General features: G+C 40.6%; 1 protein-coding gene across 2 annotated transcripts in view; it reads right to left on the reverse strand.

Annotated features, from left to right (window-relative positions):
- The window catches only part of LOC125286282 (b(0,+)-type amino acid transporter 1-like), a 23,433-nt gene extending 13,265 nt beyond the window's left edge, over positions 1-10,168 (reverse strand). For both annotated transcript variants that reach the window (XM_048231220.1, XM_048231218.1), the window contains exons 1-3: positions 10,064-10,168; positions 5,507-5,605; positions 5,200-5,347 (exon numbers count right to left, since the gene is read on the reverse strand). In XM_048231220.1, the coding sequence (XP_048087177.1) occupies positions 5,200-5,347; positions 5,507-5,596 (238 nt within the window). In that variant the 5' untranslated portion in view covers positions 5,597-5,605; positions 10,064-10,168. The remainder of the gene's footprint in view (positions 1-5,199; positions 5,348-5,506; positions 5,606-10,063) is intronic.
- Between the last annotated feature and the right edge of the window lie 1,831 nt (positions 10,169-11,999).

The following is an 11,999-nucleotide window of genomic DNA, read 5'->3' on the forward strand; positions in this document are numbered from 1 at the left end:
CCCGACCGGAGTTGATCAGACTCCGGCCTGTGTCCCAGCAGCATTCTTCCACGGATCAGCCCTCTTGATCCAAAGCCATCTTGTGGCTCTTTCTGCGGCTTCAGTTGCAGATCTGATGGCCTTCCTCTTTGCCTCACCGGTGAGGCCCAGCATGGTGAGGACTTTGCAGAGGGACCGCCCTGCAAATCCTCGGCATCCCACCTCCAGGGGTTCACAGTAAGTCCTCCAGCCTTGGCTCCTACACTCCTCCACCAGCTCCTGGTACTTGGCACGCTTCCGCTCATTAGCCTCCTCCATGCGTTCTTCCCAGGGCACTGTCAGTTCCAGAATGATCAATTGTTTGGTGGAATCAGAAACAATGATCATATCTGGTGGGAGCCGTGTTGTTGTTTTTCTTGCTGGGATCTTCAGCTGTTTGCCCAGGTCCACATCTAGCTGCCAGTCTGTGGCGGTAGTGAGGAGACCTGACCTGGCCCTCGCTTGGATAGTGGGCTTCTCTCCAGCTCTGTGGAATCTGATTGACTGAGGCTTGCTGTGGTTCTTGGTGGTGGTAATGGCCTTGGCTATACTCTCAGCAACCGCCTTCAGCACCTGGTCGTGGCGCCAGCGGTAGCGCCCCTCTCCAAGGGCTTTAGGGCAGCTATTGAGGAGGTGTTCCAGGGATCCCCTTCCTGGACACTGGAGGCAGGATGGTGTCTCTGCTTTGCCCCAGACAAACAAATATAACAAATATAGCATATATGGGTAGTGTCCAGTGCTAACATATATAGCATATATGGGTAGTGTCCAGTGCTAACAAATATAGCACATATGTGTTGGTAGTGTCCAGTGCTAACAAATATAGCATATATGTGTTGGTAGTGTCCAGTGCTAACACATATAGCATATATGGGTAGTGTCCAGTGCTAACAAATATAGCATATATGGGTAGTGTCCAGTGCTAACACATATAGCATATATGGGTAGTGTCCAGTGCTAACAAATATAGCATATATGTGTTGGTAGTGTCCAGTGCTAACACATATAGCATATATGAGTAGTGTCCAGTGCTAACAAATATAGCATGTATGGGTAGTGTCCAGTGCTAACAACTAAAGCACATATGTGTTGGTAGTGTCCTGTGCTAACAAATATAGCATATATGTGTTGGTAGTGTCCAGTGCTAACACATATAGCATATATGGGTAGTGTCCAGTGCTAACAAATATAGCATGTATGGGTAGTGTCCAGTGCTAACAAATATAGCACATAATGGTGGGTAGTGTCTAGTGCTAACAAATATAGCATATATGTGTTGGTAGTGTCCAGTGCAAATATAGCATATATAGTGTCCAGTGCTAACAAATATAGCATATATGTTAGTTGATGTGCTTGGCCTCCAAAAGGTTACTGAGTTCATTCCCCTAAGGTCAGTAATGCAGACTGTCTGATAGAGGACTAAAGAGGATTTGTCAGGCTAAACTGAGGAATTTCTCCTCTTTCTCTGTGTGTGTGTGTGTGTGTGTGTGTGGTGTGTGTGTACGTGCGTGTCTAGGAAAGGGAATTCCTAAAAGTCCTAAAAGAGACAGCCACTAAAGAACATCAGTTCACTGCCTCAAGCACAACTCAATCCATCTGTGTCTGAGCAGACACAACACACACACACACACTCACGTACACACACATACACACACACGCATGCACACGCGCGCGCACACGCACACACACACACACACATACACAGCCTGTGGAAAAAATCAAGCATCCTCTCTTCAGCTCACATTGCATGCTGATGACACAGCACTGGTGGGGTTTTTTAAGGCATGGATGGTCATAGGCTTTAGTATGAACAGAGCAGTTCCCCCTCAAAGATTAATGGTGAATTAGTAGAGCTGGTCTCAACCTACAAATATCTGGAAGTTGAAAATGATTCTAAACTCATTTCCAACGCACTGAACAAGACCAAGATAATGCAGCAGTGGATGTGTTTTCTGAGAACACTGAATCATTTCAGATTAGACAAACACATTCTCAAAAAGTCTTCTGCAGTGTTCTGTCCTTTGGCCTTTTCTGTATTTTTGATAACATGCATGTTAAGGAACAAAAGAGATCGCCGCCCATGACCAAGATGGCCAGTAAGATCACCAATATTAGGTGTGAGCAAATCAGCTATACAACGAGCATGTAAAAAAAACAGACCTTAATGACCTCACTCCCCCTCTCCACCTTAAATTCACGAGAAATAACAGGTGAAACGACAAAACAACAGCAGAAAATGAAGACAAAGTCAATAAATTATCATTGTGCCCACAGCAATCAGACTGTATAATGATCAAACACATCTTAGGCACTTTAATCTTACTTCAGCACTGGCACTTTAAACTTACCTCAACACTGGCACTTTAATCACCACTGTCACTATAATCACCACTGGCACTATAATCTTACCTCAACACTGGCACTTTTCCCTCCATGTTGTGTTTACTGCTTTGTCTCCATGTTGTGTTTATGTGTTTACTGTGTTTCCCTCCATGTTGTGTTTATGTGTTTACTGCTTTGTCTCCATGTTGTGTTTATGTGTTTATTTGTTTACTGTCTTTTCCCTCCATGTTATGTTTATGTGTTTCCCTCCATGTTGTGTCTATGTCTTTACTGCTTTGTCTCCATGTTGTGTTTATGTGTTTACCTCCATGTTGTGTTTATGTGTTTACTGCTTTTCCCTCCATGTTGTGTTTATGTGTTTACTGCTTTGTCTGTGGTGTCTATGTATTTTATTATTGCATAATTAGGTAACACTTTATAATAACTACACACAATTCATCATTTATTAAGCCTTCGTTACTTATTAGTTAATGGTTTGATCATCAATAGTAATTTCTAATTTATCATCAGTAAAGCATTTGTTCACACAGTTATAAATAGTTTGTTCATAGTAAATAAGCCTAAATCTAAAATATGTTTATACATTATTGTTAATACTTAATACATGATGCAATAATATGTTTTTGATTAAGTAATATTTTCATTATTTAACGGTTGTTACATACACATGCACTAATGATTAGTAAGGGTGAGGATACATATTTTATAAACCACTTCCTAATACTATAATTCATAATTAACTCAGAAGTTACAAGTGGTTAGTTAATGATATTTTGCAAGCTCATCTAAAGTGAGGACGTTTTATGCCTTGCAACACATTTACAAATGAGTTATAAAGTTTACACTTGCATTTATTCATTAAGCCGACACTTTCACCCAAAGCGACTTACACATGTCAATGAAATTAAAGGGCAAGGCCACATTGGTGGACGCTGGGGTTTGAACCCCCAACTTTATGGGTTACTGCATGTTAACCCGGCTCCCTATCCACTACACTACCTCTGCCCAGTGGTATTATAACAGTAAATTCAAAAATATAATATAGATATGTGTGTTTACTATGAACAAACCATTTTTAACTGTGTGTAAACATGATTTACAGATGAGAATTAATGTAGGAATAATGCTTTACAAACGAAGAATACAGCATTTAATAATAGTTTACAGATGTTTAATAGCAGTGTGTAGTAGAAGAAACAGAAACTCTTGCATAATTGTGGGCATTTTTATCTGGGCCAAGGTAGTGTAGTGGATAAGGAGCTGGACCAGCATACAGTAGCCTGAAAAGTTGGGGGTTCGATTCCCGGCTTTCACTGTTATGTCAATGTATACGTCGCTTGTCTGCTAAATGAATGAATGTGAATGTAATCTTTACAACTCATTTGAAAATGTGTTGCAAGGCATAGAAAGTCCTCACTTTAGATAAGCTCACAAAATATCATTAACTAACCACTTGTAACTCCTGAGTTAATCATGAATTATAGTATTAGGAAGTGGTTTATAAAATATGTATCCTTACCCTAACTAATCATTAGTGCATGTGTATGTAACAACTGTTAAATACTAGAAATATTACTAGTATTAGTAATATTTCTATCTAGCCTATATCTAGATACTAGTTATCTAGATATAGGCTTATTTACTATGAGCAAACCATTTGTAACTGTGTGTACAAATACTTTATTTATGAGAATTAACATAGGAACAATGCTTTACAAATGATGAACAAAGCATTTTGTAATAGTTTGCAACTGGTTTATAAAAAAAAAAAACGATTTCATTATAAGTGGTTGTTTCATTACTTATTAAGTATAAATCATGTACTTACAAACATAGTTTTTGGATAGGCTTATTTACTATGAACAAACCATTTATAATTGTGTGAACAAATGCTTTACTGATGATAAATTATGTATGAACAAGAAATTACTAATGATGAACAAACCATTAACTAATAAGTAACAAAGGCTTAATAAATGATGAATTGTGTGTAGTCATTATAAAGTGTTACCCATAATTATGTTGTGACAAGACGTGCAATTAGCAGATAGATTTGTCCTTGTGGGACAATAAAGCACACACACACACACACACACACACACACACACATTCAAACATGCACGCACACACACACACACACACACATATTCAAACATGCACACACACACACACACACACACACATATTCAAACATGCACACACAAATATGGTACGCACCAACCCCGCCCCCGCTTGCCTTCCTTGTTCTTGCCCATCTGAAATAACTGCTCTATCTCTGCTGAAATAACTGCTCTATCTCTGCTGAAATAACTGCTCTATCTTTGCTGAAATAACTGCTCTATCTTTGCTGCCTCCATCCTTTCTGTTTTTGTTGTTTAAAAAAATGTTTTATATCCCTGATGAGTCTTGAGTTAGTGAATTAGTTTAACATTGTGTGCTGATAACCAGCAACCATGTGTGAATGCGTTATTCTCTTTCCTGCTCAAACAAAAGGTGTGCGTGTGCATATAGTTCTGCATTAAGTTGATTTTGATAACTTTACAGAAAATTGCAAATAGCCTACAGTCGTGCAGTTAATGGGATACTGTGCAGAGTTGGAAAGTGATGAAATGGCAGGCCAATTTCGTGTAAATACACACACACACAGGGAAAATTCTCTCACACACACACTCACCCAGTGTTGCGAGTACTCCACAGGCGGCCAACACACGCACACATACACACACACACACACACACACACACACACACACACACACATAAACACACACACACACACACACACTCACAAACACACACACACAAACACACACACATAAACACACACACACACACTCACCCAGTGTTGCGAGTACTCCACAGGCGGCCCACACACACAGGCAGGGTCCCACGGCTCCTGTTCCAACCAGCACGGCTTTTGGGGAGATGAAGATTCCGGAACCAATCATCGTCCCCACGATCAAACACACTCCGCTCACCAGGCCTACCTGCACACACACACACACACACACACGCACACACACACACACACACACACACACACATGCAGAACCATGCAACAATGAACAATTACACTCAACAGATGAACTCACACATACATTCACTCAAATGCACACACACACACACACACACACACACAGTCCTACCTCTTTCTGAAGCATGGTGGCTTTGTCCTCCTTCGGGGGGTGGGGGGCACTGCCATTCTGCACACTTGTCTTTACAAGCTTCTTGTCCATCCCTCCTGGCTTTACACACACACACACACACACACACACACACACAAGGTAAGGCAATCGTATTTATTTAGGGGCGTGTAAATCGCACGTAAGCCCCTTTTTGCACGCTTTATTTGTGCAGTTGCACACTTTTCAGTTATGTGCATTCTCTCATTCCCGCTTCTATCACACTCACAGCACGCAAATTCCAAATCAAGGCGGCCTTATGAACGAGGCGTGATTTATTTAAAATAGAGCCAGATCGATCCACCACCTTGTTAATTTAGGTTGATATGATATGTCATAATAAATCAAATACAGTAAAATAGAATAAAAAAAAAGAGTGCATGAACATCCTAAAAATACATAATAAAAAGTCATAAAACATACAGTGCAGCTAAAGAAAAAAAATAAAATAAGATGAACTAAAACAATAAATAAATAAAAAGAATAATACAAAATACATTAACTCATTGAGTGGCAAAAACGTAATATTACGTTTTTCCTTCCCATGCGTTGAGTGCCAAAAACGTAATATTACATTTTAGCTTTTTTTCTAAATTACGAAACTAAACACTAACACACCTTATATGTAATTTTGGGAACTCTGTGATGAATGGAAATGAAATATATGACGATCGAAAACTCATGAATACGCAAGATCTGGACATTTTATCTAGACGTTTGGCTTTTGATGGTTGCCGCTTTGTTTCGAATCAGTCACTGATTAGCCTATTAGTGACATGCACGCCAGGTCAAAATCAGGTCATTTATTTTTGTGGGTTTATCACTAGGTGGCAGGTCTCGTTAGATCTCTTCCCAGAAACTTTGCAGGCAACACTTCTAAGGTCATAAAAACGCAATATCTCCATTTCTAGAAAAAAAACAGGGATTTTGATGAAAACTAGCCACTGTTCAGCTTGGGATTTCTCAGGAACAGAGGCGTGTAGAAATACACGCTTTGCACCCACTGAGAACCTAAAGTCTCACCTTTCAAATTAGCTATTGTATGTGTTCATAGAATATGCTGTGGCTGGTCTAGATTGCTGGCACTCTAGGACAAAGCTTCCGAAAACAGCTTGGCATTCAATGAGTTACGGTCAATTCAGGAGAAAGCAATTGTGAGTAGTTTGGTTTTGAGGCGTGACTTAAAAATGTTGGCAGTTAGGGCGCAGGGACTTGCTTCCAGAGCAGAACTGCAGCTGAATGCTGCTTCACCATGTTTGGTTCTGACCAATGCTTCTCCTGAGAGCTAAGAGCTCTCGGTGGTACATACTGTAGGGTTGTAGTATGTCCAGTAGGTAATTTGGTCCCAACACATTCAAAGATAAACATAAACAGATAAACATACAAAGATAAGAATTATTTTAGAATGTATTCTATGCATAACTGTGAGCCAGTGCAGTGATTTAAGTTTAAGAGTGATATGATCTGTTCTTTTACTTTGGTCAGAACCCTGGCAGCTGCATTCTGGACCACTTGGAGCTGCTTAATGGCCTTATTGGGAAGGCCAGTAAATAAGCCATTACAGTAGTCAACCCTACTGGAAATGAAGGCATGAATATGTTTTTCTAAATTATGTTGTGTCATAAGACCTCTTAGTTTGGACACACACACACACACACACATATGAAGACAATCTTTGTAGGGGACCTGGTCCTCCCAAGTCTGATCCCCTCCCTGTATTGTGGTTTATTATCCCAGAGAATCCTCATAGTTCACTCTCTCTCACAAACACACACACACATACACACATCTGAATGTGTGTGTGTGTGTGTGTGTGTGTGTGTGTGTGTGTGTGTGTGTGTGTGTGTGTGTGAGAGTGTGTGTGTGAGAGAGAGAAAAGCTAGGGTGAGTCGAGGGGTGCCGTTAGAAGTGAGTTCTGTTGCCTTGTTTTTCACTTTCACTTCTTCTATAAAGACATACAAGGGGGTGAAATACTGTATGAAGGCTATAGTGATCATTTTGCCTACAACAATATAATAAGCAGGGGTAATTAAAACCTACATTTGAACCCCCCTCCCACCCACACACACACACACACACACACACACACACACACCACCCCTAACGACGGCCCTGGGTGAGTCAGTAAAAGCAGATAAGGCCCATGATGAGTTTGATGGCACATCATAAACGCTCGGTAATGGGAGGGCACTGGAACTCTGATATAACCACAGACACACACACACAAATACACACACACACACACACACACACACACACACACACACACACACACACACAGACACACGTCATACAAGCTCACAAGCTCAGTAATGGACAGACACTGGAACTCTGATATAACCACAGACACTGACACCCACACACATATACTGACCCCCCCCCCCACACACACACACACACACACACACAGACACACACACACATATTTGTATGTATCATATGCCATAATATAATAGTTCTGTGTTTGTATCATACAGTATATGATAACATAATTGTTTTATATCTGTATGTATGTTTGTATGTATTATACAAGTATACAGTATCATAATATAAATGTTTCATGTTCACATGCTTCCTGTTTGCTGATATTCTTGTCCTCATCCAACATTTACTTGGGGGTGAATAACATACTGTAACTATGATGGGATGAATAATGTAACTATGATATATATATATGATGAGCTCTTTTCCAAAATGCTATCTACTCCATTTTAATGCATTTTCATAAATATATACATATTTTTTTTTTCTTTTGTTTTAATTGGGTATTGTTATTTAATGTTTACTCAATCAAAACAACACAATTGCACTTGTATTGATAGTAGCTGAAATACACAATTAAATATCATGACTCATTAATGTTTTGGAAAAGAGCTCTTCATATATACAATATATATATATCACAGCATACTGTATCTTTGAATGACAGTCAGGCGCATATATATATATATATATATATATATATATATATATATATATGACTGTCATTCAGAGAGTTGGTCACTGGTAGTTTAGTTGATAGTTTAGTCTTGCTGAATGTTTATTCACAGAGATGGGCTGTCATAGATGAGCCTAGCAGGCATGTAATTGGCCCATCAGGGCAGGTAAAGGATATGATTGGCTCAGAAGGCAGGGGAGGGTGGGCAGAGGGATAACTCTACCAGAGACAAAGCTCCTTTCACTGAGAAACCTGACACCTGACGATGTGAACATGACGACCAGCACAGAGCTCACTAACAACACAGTGTGTGTGTGTGTGTGTGTGTGTGTGTGTGTGTGTGTGTGTGTGTGCATGTGTGTGTGTGTGTGTGTGTATGTGTGTGTGTGTATGTGTATGTGTATGTGTATGTGTATTTATTTGTGTGTGTGTGTGTGTGTTTGTGTGTGTGTGTGCCAGAGTAAAAAACAACGACCTTGACTTAATGAGAAGTGGAACTTCATTGTCTCTGACTCTGCATTTATGGATGGCATGAAACTCTGAAAAAAGTAATAAAAACACACACACACACACACACACACACACACTGTAACTGACACATGCTTGTAGCTTTTCACCCAGTTCTGGAAACCAAACTGACGTCAGTACAGTAATTTAAATCTTGTGTGTGTGTGTGTGCATGTGTGTATGATACCCTCATGAGAGAAACACGCATACACATACACATACACCCCACTCAAACAGTTGGTATCTGAACTGCCTCAATCCTAAAAATTATGAGATACAATTTGTTGCTGAAAAAAGTCTCAATTGTTTTAGAATGTGTTCTGGGTGAGGCATAAGCATATATGGTACAGTGTGGCACACACACACACACACACACACCTATGATGTTCAGGATCCACACAACAGGGTATGTCTGCTCAACACTCCCAAACCTGTGGCCGCTCACACACACACACTTACACACACACACACACACACACACACACACACACACACACAGACTCACACACAAACACACACAGACACACACAGACACACACACACACACACGCACACGCTACCATTACACATTACACACACACAGATACGCGGCTACGCATACAGCGACACACGCGACACACACACACACACACACACACACACACACACACACACACACACACACACACACAATCTATAGACTGTCACAGAGGCAGAGAGCTAAAGCACTGTGTCTCAAAACCATAAGAACACATAACCACAATATACCGCCTCTAACAACATTATAACATGCTGTGACAAACAAAACGCATGTACGCTCTATAAATAATGACCTGTCCTGTTCCCACCGAGAATAATCATCAGAAGGTTGAACAGATGAACACTGCATCACAAACATGACAATGTTGTCAAGTTCACTTTCCCACTACATGAACCTCTGTATGGACCCTGTAGCTGTAGTTCTCTGACTCTTTCCCACCACATAAACCCCTGTAACTGTATAGTTCTCCGACTCTTTCTGGAACCTCTGGAACAAACATCTTACTCTTCCCTGTGCCTACAGAGAGGATCACAAGCATGACGACGTTGCTACGCACCTGCAGGAGAGACGCAGAACACCGTCTAGCTGGAGGAGAGATCTGCTGAGTGCTGCCTTCACGTCCACACAGGGCTGAGTAACTGAGTGTGTGTGTGTGTGTGTGTGTCTGTGTGCATATGCGTGTCTGTGTGTGTGTGTGTGGGGGGACAGATCATGGTGTAGGAAAGTCTTTGGCATTCCTCACTCCACACTCCCCTCCCTCTGACACACACACACACACACACACACACAACACAGAGAGAGAGAGAGAGAGAGAGAGAGAGAGAGTGAGAAATAACACATTGGGCAATAATTGACTTAACTGAAAAGAAAGAAATAACTTCTGTGAGATGATCAGCCGCATGTAAAGGTGTTTTGGAGTGGAGTGGATAGGTTTAACATGGACTCTGAAGTAAAGTGTTGGATTACAGTTTTTTCCAGTTGCTAAAACACAATTTTGCAAACTAGACTGGTTTTTATCAAAATTCACACACAATTCACAAAACCACACACCCAAACTGCAAAATACCTCATATATCCTGCAAAATGAAGCACTGCATCTAAAACTGCATATAGCATGATCAAAATCAAACTTTTGCACCACATGGCACACACTTCATTCATATTACCAGATTTTTATCTAACCAAATACACAGTGTATAATGAAAAGCACTCTCATCTTTAGTATGCTTTGCCATAATACTAAAATAGTTCAAATTGTAGAAAATTCTTCAGATTGTTCATGTGCACAGAAATATTTACACACACATGCTGTTGAAACATTCACCAAACAAGTCAGTGCAACATATATGCACAGCAGATATATTTACATTGGAGTGAACAAAAATCTGCTCACAAAAAACAGTAAACTTTAAAAGAAAATTGCAGAAAAATGTTGTTGTCTTCTTTGACCATGAACTCCTCTACCAGCTCTCACTCTTCCTCCCCCTCTCATTCTCCCCCTCCCTCTTTCTCTTTCTGCAACATTTTCCATTGTTGTTGTAAAAAAAAGGTGCTCACCTGTGGTCTTTTCATAGTGCTTACTTCCTGACTGAAGTGGTAACAATTAACCATTGAGGTGTTTCGCCAGATGGCACATATGTTGGCCAATTAGCTACTGTAGTGTGATTTTGAATGGCAGTGTTTTAAAATGGCAAACATGTGACTTTATGTTAGATTGTTGTGTCTTATGCAGAGAACCTTCCCAGCCAACATGTATATCTGGGGCCCACATGGGTTCTACATGGGCTACATGGGTACCAGGTGGGCATGGGCTAGAGGTGGGCATTTTTCAAGGGGCCCATATGGGTTAGCCAAGAAGGGCCCATGTGGGCTAACCCATGTGGGCTACCCATGTAGGTCCTGGTTGGGTAAATAGTGGGAAAGCATTTATATGGGCTCGGCATGGGCAACACAACTGGGTCCAAGGAGGGATTACCACTTGGGTAATAATAATAATAATAATAATAATAATAAAGCTTTATTTGTATAGCACCTTTCATACACAGAATGCAGCTCAAAGTGCTTTACATTTGAAACATGTAACACAATAATAGTCAGTCAGTCATTATCAATCACTTTTCTTTGCTGTTTATGTTATACTCAGCAACATATCAAAAATATAGAAAAATGACGCCATAAGACTGGCAGCCTTTAACCCTTCTTACCCCCCAACAAGCACGCCATATGTATAACCCCTGTGGCAAGGAAAATGGTTAGGACATTGTCTAACCCATGTGGGCTTCCCAATATGAGTCCTACTATGGTCTGTAATGGGGATCCCATATATGGAGGCTCAGAATGGGGCAACACATATGGCCCCATTGGTATTTTAATGTTTGGGTTAAATATGGGCAAACCGGGATAAACCCATGTGGGCTCCCCATGTTGGTGCCATGTGGGTCCTTAATGGGAAATCAACAATTGGGTTTAGTCTGGGCAATACATATGGAGCC

Source organism: Alosa alosa, chromosome 21, assembly GCF_017589495.1.
Source record: "Alosa alosa isolate M-15738 ecotype Scorff River chromosome 21, AALO_Geno_1.1, whole genome shotgun sequence".
NCBI classification, from domain to species: Eukaryota; Metazoa; Chordata; class Actinopteri; order Clupeiformes; family Clupeidae; genus Alosa; species Alosa alosa.